The sequence below is a fragment of the Erpetoichthys calabaricus genome, chromosome 3, assembly GCF_900747795.2.
Source record: "Erpetoichthys calabaricus chromosome 3, fErpCal1.3, whole genome shotgun sequence".
Taxonomy (NCBI): domain Eukaryota; kingdom Metazoa; phylum Chordata; class Cladistia; order Polypteriformes; family Polypteridae; genus Erpetoichthys; species Erpetoichthys calabaricus.
The window spans coordinates 96,492,981-96,513,626 of record NC_041396.2 but is presented as its reverse complement, the minus strand read 5'-3'; the positions used below and the strand labels follow the sequence as shown (position 1 = coordinate 96,513,626).

The window sequence follows — 20,646 nt, the reverse complement described above, 5'->3', positions numbered from 1 at the left end:
ACCGATCACTATAAACAGAAGTGAAAACAAAATCAAGCCTAGTGCATTCTTTAACTGCCTTCCCACCTTATGAGTCCAGCCCCCTCTCTCTCTGGCGCTGCCTGTGTGTGTGCGCGGCTCTCTCTCTCGGGCTGCCTGTGTGTGTGCGCATCTGTCTCTCTCTCGCGCTGCCTCTGTGTGAACTGAGGTTCCACTGAGGTTGACTAATGAAAAATCAACGTGGCTCAGAGGTGCATGTGGAGTCTAGCAGAGACGAACGTGAATGACGCCCGGTGTTGTGAGTTGCTGCGTCTGAGTTGGTGGGTGTGGCTCTGCGAGTTGTCGTCGTATCCAATGGTCTTAGAGTTGGTGGGTGTGGCTGTCTTGCGTGTTTTCCATGGGTGGCTACTTGTCGGCGGCTTAGTGAATTATATACGGTGGGCGTGGCTGTCTTGCGTGCTTTCCATGGGTGGCTACTTGTCGGTGCGTGCTTTCCACGGGTGGCTACTTGTTGGCGGCTTAGTGAATTATATATATAGATTATACTGCTTCTGTCTTGAAGACATTGCTTGATATTAGGTGAAAGAAGTAACATGTTTTATATTTCAGTTTTATCACTAATGCAACATTTTTATTTGCAAATCTGCAAACAATGAATTATGTGTAATAGTTCAATAAATGCCAAAGCAAGACTGTGGGAGATAAAAACAAAAAAAAAGTCTTTCATTCTCTTCTCTTTGCAACCTCTGCCCATCCTCCATTTTTTCAAAACAATATTTTGGAAGCCTAGCTTCCAAAAAAAACACAAACACATTCAAAAATGACTTTGCCTCTTTTACTTTTGCATGTAAACCTTAAGTAGATATTTGAACAAAGTGCTACTTAATATATGCTAGACAAAAGCATAGTAAGCCATTTATTTCAATAGAGACTGCAGTCCTCCAATGGCAGTCTCCCTCTTTGGCTGTTGTAGCTGCAAGAACCTGTGACATTATTAAGGGTTCTGTGGCTGAAGGTGTAAAGCAGGGTCTTGACACAGGGCAACATTGAGAATGTGACATTCAGTTGATCCCCAGAAAATAAACCCAAAATATATTTAATTTAAGAGTATTGAATATATTAGATTTTGTCTCACAAGATATAGTATATTTTAATATTATCTTGTTAAACGAACATGCAGTGTAACTAGTGTGGGGGAACAGCCCAGACACAGACAGGTAGACATGATTTCAGCACCGCAACACATTTATTTACACTATATTTACATGCGTGAATCACACACAAACCCAGCGCCGCAGCACCAATCACCCCAAAGTCCAGGCCCTCAATACAATGTCTTTCTCTTCTGTTCCGCCTCCACTCCTCTCCTCCGAGCTCTGTCCTCTTCCACCCGACTCCAGCCCTCGAATGGAGGGAGGCAGCCTCTTTTATACACTCCCGGATGTGCTCCAGGTGCCTCCTGATTAGCCTCCGCTGGCACTCCCCAGTGTGGCGGAAGTACCGGCTGCGCACCCAGAAGCACTCCGGGTGTCCCTGGTCTTCTTCCCCCCAACACTTCTGGGTGTGGCGGAAGTGCTGAGGGCCAGGGCTCCATTGGCATTGAGGTGCCCCCTGGCCCCTATAGGGTTGAGCTTCAAAGCTGTGTTCCCGTGGTCCCCAAAGCCACCAGGGCGGTCACCCCCACGTGGTCTGGGGGAGGCGTAAGCCCTCCTCCGGTCCTCCTGGGCATCCCGGCTGGGTACCACCCCCAGCCTCCTGTGACACTAGTTTTAAGGAGATTTCCACTATTGCACAATTAGTAAATATCTAGCATACTGTACTACAGTGTAAAAATCCATAGTTTTGTCAGATACTGCACAGGAAAAAAAAATAGCATTTGTAAACAAGTTCTTTCATATACAGCACAACTCCCAAACCTATAACATTTTTAAACAAATTACTAACTTCAAGTTCTGCCCAATATTGCACAAAGATATCAGAAAAAATAAAAAACAATTGAAAAATTCTACTAAGGAAACTTTACCCTGTGTGGCAGTATGGTTACATGTTACAACATTTCCTCCAGTGCTGAAAGCCCGCACAGAAGGGCTGCTTGAGGCAGGGATGCACAAGTACTTTTTTTCAAGTTTCCCCAATTTGGGGAAATGTACTTCTTGTGTTTTCCACCACTCAAGTGGATTTACATCACTGTTCACCTCAGGTAACATCAAGTAGTTCTTGATCTCATTTTGAGTGGCAGTGTGCAGAGACCTGCCTTCTCTGAATTCATCTGTAGAATGTGGTCCAGTGGCAGTATAACCCTAGACAAAGTAATACTTTTGTCAAATAATTTAGTCACCATTGTAAAATAAGGCAAAAACACTCAAGTGGTGGGAATAAGCTTCTATAGTCTACCTACCTATGGCATGTTAAGGGACTGATCCTGGTACTGTTTAGGATGAATATCCTGAGGTATTTTGTTTTCTAGTATTAGAAACTAAATGACAGCATGATACAAGGGTTTGTTGATTGGGTTCTAAAACAAGAAATGTACACTGTAAACCACAAATGCTAGAAACATCTAATTTACACAGTTAAGAATTAAAGGGTTGACCTTTGGCCTTAAAATCAGCACCACAGAATATCCTTACAGGTAAATCTGTGACACACCAAAAATGCTGTGTAAACACATATTCAAGCCAGACTGGGGAGCATGCACTGGTATAGCATGTTACCATACCCACCACACGACAAAACAGCACGGAATCTTGGTTGGGAACCCCCAAGGCAGACACCCTCTGGAAATTACAATCTATCTTTTGCAACCAGGTGTTACAGGGGCATCCCTTAGGCCTGGTCCACCCGCTCTGGTCCTCAACAATGAGAATCCTGCGAGCCGGATCACCTTCTGGAAATTCTGCCTCGTGGCCATAGTTCCGTAACAGACGCTCCCTCACAATGCAGGTAATGTGCCTCATTCTGGACTCCATGAGCAACTGCTCATTTGACACAAAGTCATACCAGCGGTAACCAAGGATTCTCCAAAGAGACACAGTACCGAAAGTCTTCATCTCAGGTCACTGGATAGCTCCCATGTCTTACAACCATATAGCAAGACAAGAAGCACCAGGACTGTAAAGACTTGGACCTTTGTTCTTTTGCATAGATATCAGGAGCGCCACACAGTCCTTTCTAGCAACCTCATGACCTCCCATGCTCTCCCAATCTGTCTACTGACTTCATAGGAAGAGTCGCCAGAGATATGAATGTTGCTGCCAAGGTAAATGAACCTCTTGACAAGGTCAACACTCTCTCCATAGGCAGACACACTGCTGATGGCTGTGCCCAAGAGGTCTTGTTTTTTATCCAGGACACTTGCAACCCCTGACATTCAGACTCTTCGCTCAGTCTCCCGAGAGCCCTGATCAGAGCCTCCATTGATTCCGCGAAGATCATAGCATCGTCGGCAAAGTCAAGATCAGTGAATCTTTCTTCATCAACAGGTACCCCATAACCACTGGACCACACGACATTGCCCAACACCCAGTCCATGAAAGCACTGAACAGAGTAGGAGCAAGAACACACCCCTGATGAACCCCAGAATCAACTGGGGAAAAACATAGAGGTTCCGCCTCCACTCTGCACAGCACTCACAGTACCAGTGTACAGACCAACCATGATATCCAGTAACCTTGAGGGGCTCCTGGGAAGACTCAGGATGTCCCACAGGGCAGCTTGAGCAACTGAGTTTAACACTTCATGAAATTGACAAAGGCTACAAAGAAACTCTGCTGATATTCGTGTTTGTGCCACATGAGGACCCACAGTGCCAGGATGTGGTCAATTGTAGACTTCTTAAGCGAAAAACCAAGCTGCTCCGGTTGCTATTAGGTGAGCAAGTGATCACGGATCCTATTGAGGATGACCCTAGCAAGGACCTTACCCAGAACTGAGAGCAGTGTTATCCTCCTGTAGTTGCCGCAATCCAGGCGATCACCCTTCCCTTTCCAGATAGGAAGGATAAGTCCTGTTTTCCAGTCAGTTGGTATGACGCCCGTCTCCCAAATGGAAGCAAAGATTGCTTGCAATGCCTGGAGGACAGCCTTACCTCCAGCCTGGAGAAGTTCACCCCAGATACCACAAATCCCTGCAGCCTTCCCTACCCTCTGCTGGTTCACCACCTGCGCGATCTCAGTGAGATTGAGTAGTTCACAGCTAATTAGAAGATCAGCCTCAAGATTTGTGGGCCCAGAGATATCTAGCATCATATAGCCAGAGGATCAGCTTCAAACAGCTGGTCAAAGCAGCCAACCCAGCAGGTCACAACTGCAGTGTCATTGTTAAGGACTGTTTCATCAGCTGTCCTGACTGCAACTCTCCAAGGAACAGATTCAGATGTGCGCAATGCTTCGATTCCTCTGTAAGCAGGACATAGGTCACTAGACCATAGATGGTGTGTCACTTGCTCACAGATTCCTCTAACAAATGCCTCCTTATCTGCTCTCAAGAGCCCTCGCAGCTGTCCTTTTCAGTTCCTGGTACAGACTGGAGTTTCAATCGAGCCTTGCGCTGCGACTCCTCTCTGATATCCAGAGTGCCCTGTGAAATGAAACACCTCCTTCTGGGAGCAATATTAGCACCAACAGAACCCTCAGCAACCTTCAGAGTCTTGTCATGAAAGGTCTCCCACATCACATTAGGATCAGTAGTCACACACATATCCGTAAGTTCATCACACAAATTGCTTCCAAACTCATTAGAAACAGCCTGATCCTGGAGTCTGACCAGGTCCAGCCTCATTTTCCTAGTTGGTGGTAGCCTGCTGGACCTAAGCTGGATCTTCAGAGTAGCAACAACAATCTGTGGTCAGAATTCACAAACTGGGCACTTCTGTAGACCCTGCAGTTTTGTAAGAGCCTCCAGCGTTTGCCCACGTGGATGTGATCGATCTCCTTCACTGCACTACCAGTATTGGAGTACCAAGTCCAAAATGCAGATCAGGGTGCTGGAACCAGGATCCGGCGATCCGCAGCCTCTGACCTTTTGCAGAGTCAAGTAACATGAAGCTACTTTCACTGCAGTCACCAGAATCCTCCTGGCCAGCCCTGTCAGTGCCAATGGTCACATTGAAGTCACCCATGACCAGAGGAGTGTGGCCTTGCGGGCACCCATCAACCACCGAGCAAAGTTGCAAATTAATTGTCCCCCTCACCAAGACATCACTCACCGTGGTCAGAGCATACATTGAGACAACAGACAAGGCACCCAGAGACTGCCTTATAATACACTCGTTGAAAGGAATGACATTGGACACCATCGGAAGGAGTCGATCCACAGTAACAGCTACTCTCTGAGTATGACAGCCATCAAAGCGACCAGACCAATAAAAGGTGGTAGCCACCTACAGAGATATGGCCAGTCCCAGGTCTGTGCACCTCAGAGAGTGCCATCTCCGACAGCAGAGGAAGATTATCATCATGCTGGAGAGACGAGATGTTCCATGCTGTTCCGGGATGGGCCGCCTCAAATTGGGACCCAAGTGCTGCCATGCAGCGGGCGACGCCTCTTCACCACACCAGTTCTGCTCCCCAACAGGCCTGACTCCATTGGCTCTCTGATAGTTTTGACTCTTCAGGGGATGGGGCCCATGATGGCATTCCCCAATCCCTTTTATAATACGAGCAGCCTTTCTATGTGCTGTTGCTGCAGAGCTACTCCCGCAGAGAGTAGAAAGGAATCCTGCCTGTCGTTTCAAAGTTGTGTGAAGTTTTTTTTTACAGTGACTAGAGTGCCAATCCTGTCACTGACCCCCCCTGCAAGTTGGAGGACCAGTTTAATATCTTATCCAGGTCATACTCAGGCCTCTCAAATAAATATTTGGTGGAAGCACATTTTGAAATAATAACAATTTTGTTAGACACCTGTCCAGGTATAGTTGCTAACAGTTGTGGAAATGTGTGGCTATTCTTGGAAAAATGGTTGTAGATTTCGATAGTTAACTTAGATTTAATTTACAGAGAACATATTTAAAGTTGTGGCACAGATAATTGATGAGGTTGAAGTCAAATGTTTGAGTAAACTAATCAAAGAAATTCTTATTTTTATTTTCGACCTTCTCAGTATATACAATATTTTGGCCAAGCCATGTGGTTTGGAAAAGTAGATTTTTGTTTGACCACACACTTTGGTAGACTTGCGACTTTTTTAATGTTTACACTTCATTTATTCAATGTAAACACATTTCTCTCTTGATGCTGAACAGAAGTTTTCAATAGTACTATACTGCTACTACCACATTTCACTTTATGGGTAATATTTTGTAGAGAGAAGTCAATATTATGTACGTTCCATTGTTAACATATTTGTTTTTTCTGCTATCACTCATCAAGCTAATGCAGTATATCAAGGTACAGGAAAACTAAAGACTAAGGCAATAATAGCTAGATTATACTCTCACAATGATAGATAATTAGTTTGCTCCAAAGAAGGAGGCAGATTTTTAAATTGGTTCAGTTTCTCATGAATGTGTCTCCGCTATAATGCAGTTACTTGGATCTGTTGTCTACGTGATAAAGGGATGTCTGACAATTGATTAATCGACACACCATCAATCTAGCCTGAATTATGCAGTATTCTTATCACACTGCCCGAGTAAATGTTGGGTTCATTGTGATTTTTTCATTTAATATTAATGTGATACTTGCTATTTTGTGTGCCATACATTTACCTGAAAGGGTATTTTGTCATGCTGAGTTCTAAATTGTGTGAATGAGAAGTATAATTTGTGACTTAGTGTATGTTTCTTGTTTCTGAAAACAGTGAACAAACTTGTGTATTGTGCTCTCATTTAGTTTCTGATGCTAAAGAACAATACAACTGGAGATTCATCCTGGCCAGTACCAGGATCAGTCCCCGTCTATGATGCCACAGTGTCCACAGCAGTGGGCACCAACCTCTTTTGTGACATCAGTAGTCATGGACTGAGATGGACCAGAGCAAGTGAGGAGATGGACAAGACTTTCTTTTCAAAAATGTGTGCAGCAATTTATTAAAAACAAAGAATTTAAGTGCCACACTGCAAAATCTAAAAGTCAATAAATAAACCTTTTTAAAATTTATTCTCTGAAGTGTTAAATAATCCAATAAATAAGTAAATTCTTTTAAAATCCTGACAATGTTTCACAATATATTCCTTTCTTCTCTCATCTGGACAACATCACTAGTCCTCATCGCATTGCCTGCCACATCCCTGTCTTACATCTCTGTTGGTACACACAGCCTCCAAGCTGCCACCTTGTTCACCCACCACTGCTCCCTATGGCACCATGAACATTGCCACACCCTAGAACCTGAATACCAGTCATCCATCATGCTCCCATTTCGTAACTCAATAGAGCCAATGTTGCCTTTCCTGTTCTTTCACCCTGGAATTCTTTTCAAGCTAGACTTCTAATGAGCGATAGCTCTTGTGTATTCCTTGTTCTTGTTTTCTCTGTACCTGTGTCAGCTTTTCTCCAAAGTACTCACCTGCCCTTCCTCTTATCTTATTGCTACCCCAGCTGATGCTTGTTAATTATGCCACTGCTCCACATATAACTAAATAGATAGAAAGTTATTTGTCCCCAGGAGGAAATTTTGGCTTTTTATAAAAGCTCTTTAAATGAATAAATACACAAGGATAAATGTATATACACGCACAAACATACAAATACAAGTGATCACATGCATTCATGTGTGAGCTGCATGTCAGTGGTTAAACCACTGGGCTGTGTTTACATCCCATTAAAATTAATAATAAATTCACCCATTAAAAATATTCCTGGACTTCTCTTACCCATACCTTCACATGACACCGTCACAAGATGGGCTACAGAATTTCATCATGACACAATGTCTCTCAAAGATGATTTGGGGTCTAACCTTCAACATAGATGGCTGAGGAAAATGCTGCCACTGTGGAGAAAATCTTTACAGAGAAATGAAAAATAACAGTACATGAGATAGCAGGTACTATAGTTATGGGTAATTTGAGCCTATTCTTCATGACCAGTTAAACATGAGTAAGGTCAGTGCATATTGGGTACCTACAATGTCCATTTACTAAAATGAAACTTCAGAACATCCAGTATCTGAAGGAGAGTCTTAAGCTGAAAACCCAGACTGGGAGAAATGTAAAAAGCGGTTTGTAACTGTTCGGGAAACTTGGATACACTATGATCCAGAGTTCAAACAGCAAATAAAACAGGAAGCATGGAGATTCCTCCGCACCAAAAAATGTAAGGTCCTGGTCAGTGCCATCAAGATCATATGTGCAGTACCTGATGATGTTGACAGGGTTGTTCATAAAGTTCATGTAGTACTTTTTGAGACTTTTAGCTAACGAGTATTATGCTGATACACTTTGACACATGCAGCACTTAATCAAATCAAAAATAGTGAGGAAAGCTGTTGATCACAACAATATTCCCATGCACACTATATACAGTGAATCCAGAAAGTATTCACAGCACATCACTTTTTCCACATTTTGTTATGTTACAGCCTTATTCCAAAATGGATTAAATTCATTTTTTTCCTCAGAATTCTACACACAACACCCCATAATGACAATGTGAAAAAAGTTTAATTGAGATTTTTGCAAATTTATTAAAAAATAAAAAAATTGAGAAAGAACATGTACATAAGTATTCACAGCCTTTGCCACGAAGCTCAAAATTGAGCTCAGGTGCATCCTGTTTCCCCTGATCATCCTTGAGATGTTTCTGCAGCTTAATTGGAGTCCACCTGTGGTAAATTCAGTTGATTTGACATGATTTGGAAAGGCACACACCTGTCTATATAAGGTCCCACAGTTGACAGTTCATGTTAGAGCACAAACCAAGCATGAAGTCAAAGGAATTGTCTGTAGACCTCCGAGACAGGATTGTTTCGAGGCACAAATCTGGGGAAGGTTACAGAAATATTTCTGCTGTTTTGAAGGTCCCAATGAGCACAGTGGCCTCCATCATACGTAAGTGGAAGAAGTTCGAAACCACCAGGACTCTTCCTGGAGCTGGCCGGCCATCTAAACTGAGCGATCGGGGGAGAAGGGCCTTAGTCAGGGAGGTGACCAAGAACCCAATGGTCACTCTGTCAGAGCTCCAGAGGTCCTCTGTGAAGAGAGGAGAACCTTCCAGAAGGACAACCATCTCTGCAGCAATCCACCAATCAGGCCTGTATGGTAGAGTGGCCAGACGGAAGCCACTCCTTAGTAAAAGGTACATGGCAGCCCACCTGGAGTTTGCCAAAAAGCACCTGAAGGACTCAGACCATGAGAAAGAAAATTTTCTGATCTGATGAGACAAAGATTGAACTCTTTGGTGTGAATGCCAGGCGTCACGTTTGGAGGAAACCAGGCACCGCTCATCACCAGGCCAATTCCATTCCTACAGTGAAGCATGGTGGTGGCAGCAGCATCATGCTGTGGGGATGTTTTTCAGCGGTAGGGACTGGGAGACTAGTCAGGATAAAGGGAAAGATGACTGCAGCAATGTACAGAGACAACCTGGATGAAAACCTGCTCCAGAGCGCTCTTGACCTCCGACTGGGGTGACAGTTCATCTTTCAGCAGGACAACAACCCTAAGCACACAGCCAAGATATCAAAGGAGTGGCTTCAGGACAACTCTGTGAGTGGCCCAGCCAGAGCCCTGACTTGAATCCGATTGAACATCTCTGGAGAGATCTTAAAATGGCTGTGCACCGACGCTTCCCATCCAACCTGATGGAGCTTGAGAGGTGCTGCAAAGAGGAATGGGTGAAACTGGCCAAGGATAGGTGTGCCAAACTTGTGGCATCATATTCAAAAAAACTTGAAGCTGTAATTGCTGCCAAAGGTGCATGGACAAAGTATTGAGCAAAGGCTGTGAATACTTATGTACATGTGATTTCTCAATTATTTTATTTTTAATAAATTTGTAAAAACCTCAAGTAAACTTTTTTCATGTTGTCATTATGGGGTGTTGTGTGTAGAATTGAGTAAAAAAAATGAATTTAATCCATTTTGGAATAAGGCTGTAACATAACAAAATGTGTAAAAAGTGATGCGCTGTGAATACTTTCTGGATGCACTGTAGGTTGCAAAGGCTGAACTAAGAAATGGGATTAGGAAAAATGCTACAATCGGCCTCTCTCTCAGACCAGGCCTTGTATGACTGCACCCTGCTGCCATGCATTGTGATGGTGATGAATTCATTGTGGGCTACAGAACAGTCTGTAGCATAAGAAAGACAAATTTGCTTTTTTGAATGGCCTGGAAAATCTCTAAGAACATTATAACAGGTGTATTAGTGTTCAAGGGGTATATTTTGAAAAATAAAACTTGTTTGTTTTACTGGTATCTTTTATAATAAGTTAGTCTCATAAGTTTCTGTTCACCCCTCATATTGATTGCATTGCAGAGTAAATCTTAATTTTGTGGTATTCTTTGAAATATCACTTTTTTGATAATTTTGATATTGACAAATTCATTTTGCTATATTATGAGGCATGTTCTCTTAAATTTTAGTAATTTTGTGTAAGGCAAAGTATATAGAAGACATTAATTTTTGTGATCTGTCTAAAGTTTTATCAAATTGTAATTGTTTTAAAGTTATTTTAAATTTCTTGTTCCATAGGTCACTGATCGTAATTCCCAGCAGTATCAGAAACCTGAACAGGAATGTAACGGTTGTAAAGCCAATGGTGAACTGGGTAATACAGAAAGTGAGGAATCTGAAACTTTAGAGAATACAGAACTGTCAAATCATAGCACAAAGCAGCAATACTACCACATTGTTCATGAGACAGCATTATGAGCCAGCGGTATTCCAAACATCTGAAATGGGCAAGAAAAACAAAATTTCTTATCACTTAATCATGGTTCTTAATTAAAACATTTCAACAGTGTGTTGCTAGTGTTCAGAAAATAACTGTCAATTGGTATTATGTTTCCGTGATGTGCAGTCTGCTGTGCAAATATTGGAGACTTTATAGAAATTTGAAATACAGGAGATTACATATAGTAGTTAAGTATCCAAGCATTTTGGTTGTTTAGCCAGCAAAAAATATATATATTGATTGTTTTAGGCTGTTGGGCTTCTTTTTCTGGTTACCAATATGCCATTATATTCAATAATTTGGAATCCTAGTTTCTATTAAGATTATGACCTGTTGAGTTTGAAACACTGTATAGAGCTGGACTGACACACCTGGCTTATTTTAATACAGTTGCTAAGCTACAAGGCATTCTAATGTGGTATCACTGTGACTATTCACATTTTTCAATATTTCTCTCAGAGAGAGACAGACCTAGGGAGGGATGGCAGAAGGGTGTATTTCAAAGTTTCTTTATATGTATCAATATACAGTTTGTGTCTGTATATAATATATGTATAAATATAATGGAGTAAATGTATTTCAGTATTTATTGATTACCTCTTCTGTTAATTTATATGTTTAATTTAGTTCGGATATTTTTTCTTATTGAAAGTTTTTTGCTCTTCTGAATTCTGATTAAGGTTTTTTTTTCTATCAAGAGAGCTGAAACAGACAAATCAAGTAATTCTGAAAAACAAAAGCCTACCACTGTTAACCTGAAACTGTGATTTCAAAATATTCTGTAACCTCTTGCTGACTCTCTTTTTGCTGCTTATATAGAGTTGCAGCTCAGTTTTACATTGAATAAATTGTGAACAGACTTGTTTACTGTTGACAAAGGCAATATTATCTCTGTAAGAAATGTACAAGTTTGATTCTCACACAACTACAATGTAGCATTGGGGGAGTTTTAAAATTCCTATTTTTGGAAATGAAAATACCATTTTGTTTTTTTGGATTCTTGTGCAATATAGTATAGCAGTTTAACATGAGGATAAAGAAAATCACTCACATGATTTACAGACAGAATATAACTTATATAAATAAATTATGTTTTGCAAAGAACATTTACTTGGGTGCATTATGAAATAATCAACTTTTCCGCTTTAAATTATTTTTTATTCCGCATTCTTCAGTGACTATTTTTTTCTAAGAAAAAAACAATTTCCTTAATAAAAATGAAACGTGATAGTTTGCTAACACAATGACCTATATTGTGATTGCCAACATTGACAACAGGTACTATATGAATGAAAATGCTGTTTTTAATTATGATCAGTTAATTTACTTAGAGATAAAATTGTATTTTATTATAGTGGATCAAGAAAATATTAATGTACTGTTAGAAATGTAAGCATTGTCACTGGCAGCTTTTAGCATTTATAGCTAGTGCAGTACCCATTTTTGAAGTGAAACAGCAGATCTAGCTTTAACAAAATGATTACTTTTTGTATTTTTATATAGTAAACCAAATTAAACTACGTGCAGCACAAAGCTTCTGTGTTTATTTAGCATCTGTATTTAAATGGAAATCTATTCATGATCACTTAGCTCAGATTGTATTCTAATATTTTCAGAACTGTCAAGGATAAAATTACACTTTAACAAAGAGGTGAAATCCTTTTAATTTGTAATATAAGAAATTAACATTTAAAATTCATTTTCTTTCTAATATAGTTTGTATTGCTTTATTCTGGCATTTAGCCTTAAATAGTTGCATTTTCTTTAATAGATTTAGAACATTAATCATTAAATTTCACATTTAGGTAAATCAAAATGTTAACGGAACAATTTTCACTTTCAAAACCGACCAGAGAGCCACAAGACAGTTTACAAGATGTTAACAAGTTCTCACACTTATTTCCTATCACTCTAAATAAATGCTGATAAATACTGCACAACCAATCCTTTCATTTTTTTTTAATATTTTCAATAATGTGTCTGCTGTCTATTTTAAGCATATAAACAATGGTAGTGTTATGCTTATTGTTTTAACAAAGAAAAAAGAATGCAAACATGAAAATATAACATTACAGCTGTGTTATTGTTATCATAGTCTCAGAATGTTGAATAAGAAACTAGAGAATATACAGTATGTGTAGAATCCCCCCCTTCAAAATATTCATATTTTGTTGTTTTGCAGCCTGAAATGAAGACACACACAGTCTCCAGCTATATTTACTCAGTACAACTTATAACAGCCTATTGAAAGATATAATAGCAACTGAATCCCTGAGATGGTTAAAGGGCCAAAAAATTACTTGTAAAGTCAGTCATGTGTAACTAATCACCTTGTCCTTTGTACACCAGGTTAATTGGCTTCTACCTGTGATCAATTGTAATAATTTTGATTAGTTCAGCATAAATTCCGGTGCTTGGAAGTGCAACTGAAAGAAAAGATCAACTATGTGTGGCAAAGCTGATGGAAGATCTCAGGGATAAAGTTTTGGATAGGCACAAGACTGGAGATCAATACAAAAAAGTTTCAAAGTCTTTATCAATCCCTTGGAGCACTGTAGAGTCCATAATGAAGAAGTAGTAAGTGTTTGATACTATGAGGCCCTACCTAAGAGTAATGCGGAAACTGGTCAGAGAGGCTATTTAGAGACCTATGGCAACTTTGAATCAGTTACAGGAAATTTGGCAAAGAGTGATTGTTGTGTACGTGTAACAGCAATATCAGAAGTGCTCCACAAATGTGGTTTGTATGGGAAGTTTGCAATAGAACAAATTGGGAGTGGTCTCCCCTAGACTTTCTCATATACTCAGAAATGGGGATGGGTATTTGGGGAGTAAACCACAAGACAATGATTATATTTTTATATCATGTTCATTAAAGAACCATTAACAATAAATCAAATCAAATTAATAATATATTGAACAATTATTATAGAAGTAAAATTGAATAAATCGGACTGTGCTGCTGCATGAATAAAAGGTAAAGTACCACTCCCAGTTAGCGGAAATAGCCCAAAAGTTGATGGAAATCTTTGTTTTGAACCTAATACTTGTATGCAAAATTTGTTTGACCTAAGTGAAAGCGTACTCAAGTTATCTTGTTTACATAGACACATACACACAGACATAACTCCAAAGATAGTATTTTCGGATTCGCGGAGGTCTAAAACATCAGGATTCATTAAAATCTCGCGATGGAATGTTTGGAGGATTCCAATAATTTCCCTTTACTTCGTATACAAGAAAGTCAGGGAGGTCTAAAATGTTGAGATTGATTAAAATCTTGACATCAAATTTTTGGACGATTACAATACTTAGTAGTATACTAAGTAAAAAGTCACTCCTCGAGAAAGGCCACATTATGTCTCGATTGGGCTTTTCTAAAATGCACCTTGAAGATTCTGAGGCTAAGTGAAAAAAGGTGTTATGGTCAGATGAGACCAAAATCAAACTATTTGACCTCAATGCCAAGCGGTATATCTGGCGGAAAACCAATACAGCTTGCCATCTGAAGAACACCATACCTACAGTAAAGCATGAAGGTGGTAGCATTCTGTTGTGGGGTGTGGAAAGCGTACTGCCCTCTGCCAGAAAGTTTTCAATGGGAAGAAGGTTCACCGTCCAACATGACAATGACCCAAAGCACACAGCAAGTCACTTCATAGTGGCTGAAGGAGAAAAGGTTGGATGTCATTGCGTGGCCTAGTCAGAGCCCAGACTTACACTCTATTGAAAATCTGTGAAATGGCTTGAAGATTGCAATCCACCAACGGTCACCATCCAATTGGACTGAGCTTGAACAGTTCTTTAAAGAAGATTGGGCAAATATCACACAGTTTAACTGTGAACCTTTAACTATCTCTGTGATTCAGGTTTTTTTTTTTTTCTAAACTGTTGCTATTATATCTTTCACTTGGCTGTTATAAGTTGCATTGAGCAAATACAGCTGGAGAAATGTTATTTTGAGTGTGTTTTCATTTCCAGCTGCAAATCAAAAAATGTGGAATGTTTTGAAGGGGGTGGTTCTTTTCTATTGTAAGCCACTAGGGGGCATACCGCCACCCTGACTTCCGACAGAGACAGGCAGCACAAAGGTTCAATTCAACACCCGTGTTTATTTATAATTATAAGTGCACAAACCACCAACACCACACCAATATACAGTCCAGTCCCTTCCTTTCTGCCAGTCCATCTGCCTCCACTCATGCTCAGGCTTTGTCTCCTTCCTCCCAACTCTGTCCCCTCAATGGAGTGAGGCGGCTCCTCTTATTCAGGTCCCGGCAGTGTTCCAGGTGGCTCATCACTATTACCTGGAATCACTCCCAGGTGCGCTGGAGGTCCTCTACAAGGCTCTGCAGCTCCCCCTGGCGGCCCCCACAGAACCCAACAGGGCTTCACCAAACTCCAGTTCCCAACATGCCCTGCAAGAATCCGTGGTGCCACAGCTGCCCAGAAGGGCTGCCCTCTAGTGCCCCAGGGGAGGTATTGCCTCATCAATGCCCTTTCCCCTGGTTTTTCCACCCTACTGGCGTCCCGGCCAGGTAGTGGCCGTGACCGTCCATCACACTATACATACTGTAGCTTCCGTGAACCATTTCCAGGATGGCATAAATGTTAGCCGTGATGTTTCAGTGCTCCAGAAGATTGGGCTGAGATCTCAGACTGGTTACTGTCTATGTGAAGTGTGCATGACCTTCCAGTGTGTTTGTTTTTTTCCAGGTACTTTGGTTTTCATCTCACATGTCACCGATATCCATCTTTATGTATTAGATATTCTTTAAATATAGTGGGATTTGATTTGAGACAGATTTCCCAAGCTGTTGCTAACTTTTTACGTATGTGAGGAGTTTCCTCAAATTAAGGTGCACATGTCCCATCAGCAGCTTTGGCTTTTAATGTAAAGTAAAGCTGTGCAATGACAGCACCACCATCCAACCTAACCATCATGAGCTGCTACATGTGAAACATCATTTTGTGCTGTAACTACATTTACAGTTAGTTTGGTGTATCATGATAAAAAATTATCTCAAAAAACTTTTTACATCATCTGTCAATGCATTTATTTTTAGATTTACAACAGTTTTTCTTGGGTGAGCTATACATCTCAGTCAGACTGGTTATTTCTGGCCTGACTTTTGCCAAAAACACTGTTTTACATCTTAATAAAGGTGTGCTATGGAAAAAATGATCTCAATGACAGATTGACTTATGGGTAGAAGTTCAAAAAGTTAATGGTAATGATTAAAGGTGGTTTTGAATAAATAATAACTTTTTTCACTTACTACATGTCATATGATTCATCACAAACAAAATAAACTAGTGCAACCATAGCAAGGAGAAAAAAAAAGTTTCACATTTAAAAAATAAATGGACCTTTACAAACATTCTTAAACTGTTACTGTGTTTGTCATTTTTAGAAATGCACATGTGCCATATGCAGTTATATAAAGTCTTGTTCCAGTCTTAACTTTGCTGAAGTCATTTAAAAGGAGAGAATTAATGGTTGATGGAGACATTGTAGTGTAGGCCAGCAACCATAGAGGGAGCTCAAGGACTTATTTAAATCTCTTGAAAGAATGTACAGTACTACCAAACTCCTGGATTCTTACAAACTATTCTGTTGTGTGTCTATGAATATATTCTGTACATATACATTCTTTTGTTAACGTAGAAGTATTTAGTTTTTGCATAATTCTCACTAAATGAAGATTATTCACTGCTTTGTAATTTAAGAATTCTTGGAACTGATGTTCCAGTGATGGCTAAAATTATCTTCTAGGTACCCTCTGGAGCTGGTCTTTGAGGATAACCTTAAGAGTTTTAGAAATTGGATACACTCATTCCTCCTGTTACAGTTCTCAAAGATTATATTATGTATTATTTTCCATTTTTCTATAATCTTTTGGATTGTTTGAATTTATGAGATGAAAAGCCAAAAAAATCTTTATTTTCATATAATAGAAAGAGAAGATACTTGAATTTTTATAGTGAAGCTGCACATCTTCAAAACAAAAGAAGAATGCACAAGAAATAGATAAAGTACTCATAGCCAGTTTAATTTCTTGGGTGGCTGGTACTCCAGCACTTGAGCAGTTTGCTTTTTTTCTGAAGTTAAGATTATAATTTTTTTAAATGTATTTCCCCCCAACAACTTCTGTCAGTGCCACAAGTTTAATTGTAATGTGTCAAGTGTCTGTGGTAGTTTGTGAAAAATGCTTTCACAGATTTTTCTGTAAAAAACAAATGCATATACTGATCATGTTCATGTGTGTCTAGGGTGTCTCTTGACTGGAAAAATAATGTTGTCTGACTGAATATGTTTGTGTTACTGTGTGTTGTTTGGTTTCCTTTGTGCCTGTCTGCCCTGCTTCCCTTTCCTCTTTACTAGCAGACTGTCTTCTCAATTCCTGCTTTTACACCTTCTTTCATTTTTATTAATTTATTTTTCCCCTCACATTCTTGCATTTCACAGTTATATAGCTTGCTGTCCAATTCTTTAAAAGTTCTCTCTCAGAAACTGCCTAATCCTGATCCTCCCATTTATGATGATTGGTGGTCTGGTCATTTTTACAAATGTCTCTTCCTTTTGCTAAGTAAATAAAAATGAAGAAACTAACTTCACTATTGTATATTTTATGATAAAGTAATCTTGTCAATTTGAAATCTAGACCATGCATGTGTTGTGCCTGTGACAACTTCTGGATTTGAATGCAAAAATCCAGGCAAGCAAGGTAAAGAGGAATGCTTTAATTTCAGACTTGCTTCACTTATGTTGCTCATTCATCTGAACTTGTACCTTATTAAATATAACAGCAAATATTTGTTGTCTGTGCCTTTGGCTTACTTTAAAAACACTGCATGGTCATCTGTGCTTGTAATTCCAATTCTCTGTGTGCTGAATTGTTGAGTGTGGGTCTGTGGAGTGTGTATCAGTTCCCAAGGTGCCATCTTAGTTCATATTTTATAAGCATCAAGTTTTTAATTACTACAGATGTCTGACAATCTCAAAGTCTCAACTGTAATTTTAAACACAAATGTGAAAAGCTATGTGTATTTGTGTGCCTTTTGTTCATTTTTAAAAAAGATACCTTAAAATGTTTTCCTCTGGGTCATAATTTCAGTATGTTCTTAAATGTTTGCAACTGTTTATCTAAAAGACATTCAAGTGTGGCATGGATTTTGCCAAAGGTTTTTGTTACTTAGTTTCAAATCAAGAGTGATGTGTTCCGGATTTGTATTATGTACTTCATTTCCTTGAACACCTGAAATTTAGCCCTGCCAAATAAATTCTCTTTTTTAATCACTTTTCCAGTGTTATTATTTAGAAATAAACATTTATGAAACTTTATAATGGGTAACTTGTCCCAGGAACCAAATTCTGAGCCTGAGTATCTTAAGTTGTAATCACTTAGTGTGTTCTGTTTTGTTAGTCAAGATTAAGATACTTTCTGTTTGGGGTTTATATGGTCTTCATATGCTCACCAATATCAGTTTAATTGGCTGTGCTATTGACCTGATGTGACATGTCTACCCACAGTGGCTCCTTATATGTAACTCAGTATAGGCTGTGCTTGTCCATGACCCTAAATGAAAAAAAATACTTTCAGAAAATTGGAGAATGCTAAATTATTGTTTTACTAATTAAAAATGAAGCAATTAAGGGCAAATTTAAAAAGATTTGCTTAAATTAAAGAGAAACAAAAATACTGAACTAAGTTTTGCAAACTAAAACCTGCACTGAGGATCTTTATGAAGTTCAGGAACAAGTAATACTTACAGACCTAACTGTAATAGAAAATAAAATATCCAGTGGAAGGACCCATTTCATTAACAGCATAAAACTCCTAGGAATGAGGACTAGAGTTGAGTTCCCAAGAGTGTCAGTGCTACCTTTCCATGATTTTTTGGGATATTAACTCCTAGTTTTTAATGGTGTACCATGTAGTTGTCTGTCAAAACACATGTCCTTGTTCTGAAGCCAGAACCTAATATGTCACAAAGAATTTCCTGGCCAATATACAGGTGCATCTCAATAAATTAGAATATAATTGAAAAGTTTATTTATTTCAGTAATTCAATTCAAAAAGTGACACTCTTATAGATTTCATTACACACAGAGTGATATATTTCAGGCATTTATTTCTTTTTATTTTGCTGATTATGGCTTATAGCTAATGAAAACCCAAAAATTCAGTATCTCAGAAAATTAGAATATTGTGAGAATGTTCAATATTGTGGACTCATGGTGTCCCACTCCACTCAGCTAATTAATCCAAAACGCCTGCAAAGGTGTCCTGAGCCTTTAAATGGTCTCTCAGTCTGGTTCGGTAGGCCACACAATCATGGGGAAAACTACTGACTTGACAGTTGTCCAGAAGACAGTCATTGACATGGAGGGTAAGCCACAAAAGGTCATTGCTAAAGAAGCTGGCTGTTCACAGAGTCCTGTATCCAAACATATTAGTGGAAAGTTGAGTGGAAAGAAAAAATGTAGCAGAAAAAGGTGCACAAGCAACAGGGATAACCGCAGCCCTGAGAAGATTGTGAAGCAATCTTGCCAGCAAGATTATACTAGGGGGCTTTGCTATATCTATTGTATATCTATATAGATATATACTGTGTGTGTGTGTGTATATATATATATATACACACACACACTAGGGGGCTTTGTCCCCTGCTTGCTTTGCTCGCCAACCCCGGGCATATACTATGCACCAACCACTTCGCGTCCCTGCCGCTCCCGTATGTGGATATCACTTTCACCAAACAACCAATCTTTTAATTCTTGCAGATACGCCTCTTCATTAGGAAGAAACACTACTTTTCCCTGATGGGAACACGAATTAGACGATCTACAAGTCTCCGACTTAAAGTTTAAATCCGAACAATATATTCAATCTCTTTTCACTGTTCCGTTATTTCCATTTGTTTGCGCTAATGTGATCTTTACTATTATTTTTTTGAGACTTTCGAATTTTCATACTTTCATTATTTTTAACGTGCTCTTCATGTGTATCGTGCCAACATTTTTTAATTCTTTATGACATTCTACTTTGTCATCTACTCTGTCTTTTATTTCCGGCCCCAGGCGTGGTTAAATCTCTTGGCACAAAGTCTTGTCTCGCGGGACTTGAAAGTATCTCTCTGAAAAAGTCACGTCTCATCCCAAGATTTTTTAATATAATAGATATATAAATATATTGCATTTGTGCTGTGCTTCTAAGATGGATTGAAATCTAATCAACACAAACCTCTGCGGTAATGTTTGCAGTGCACCATGCAATGCATAGGTCTCTGTAATATGCCATTTTGTATGGGATTCATAAAAGCAGTGTTAATGTTTGTGATGTGCCATCTGTTAGACGGACAAATGCAATGCCTTTAAATACTAAAAGTGCTTGTGATGTTTCATCTTTTCGAATGACAGAGACAAAGCAACTGGACAGACACACAGACATTCTTTTGCTAAGGTGGGTAAACTTGTCAAGGCACACATGCAAGCATTCAGAGTCTGTAAAAAGCTCGAACAGTATATGTGCCCCACAGCGCTTCTGACTTGTACTGCCCTTGCACTTTGGAGTGGTTATCTGTGTTGTTTACAGTGCAGCTTAACCCAACTCCAGTTTTATGAGTTGAGGTCCTGGATAGGTTAAAGAGCTGATGTCCTTTTTAGCAGAGAGAACTTCACTATGGTCGCCATCCAGCTGGGAAAATTACTTCTTTGGTCTAATTCCAGATGTCAGTCCTCATGCTATAAGATTTTTCTCACAGAACAAGTATAGGAATTTAATACTCCTTTAAGCTTAATATAGGGTGAGAAATAATCTCAGAAAC

General features: G+C 39.5%; 1 protein-coding gene and 1 long non-coding RNA gene across 2 annotated transcripts in view; one reads left to right on the top strand and one right to left on the bottom strand.

The window, feature by feature from the left end:
- Positions 1–18,115, top strand: part of slc5a6a (solute carrier family 5 member 6a) — a 143,646-nt gene extending 125,531 nt beyond the window's left edge. The window contains exon 16 of the mRNA XM_028797206.2: positions 10,614–18,115. Coding sequence (XP_028653039.2) covers positions 10,614–10,793 — 180 coding nt within the window. The 3' untranslated portion in view covers positions 10,794–18,115. The remainder of the gene's footprint in view (positions 1–10,613) is intronic.
- Positions 14,816–20,646, bottom strand: part of LOC127527070 (uncharacterized) — a 251,752-nt gene continuing 245,921 nt past the window's right edge. Inside the window, exon 2 of the long non-coding RNA XR_007934438.1 lies at positions 14,816–15,045. This is a non-coding gene — a long non-coding RNA (uncharacterized LOC127527070). The remainder of the gene's footprint in view (positions 15,046–20,646) is intronic.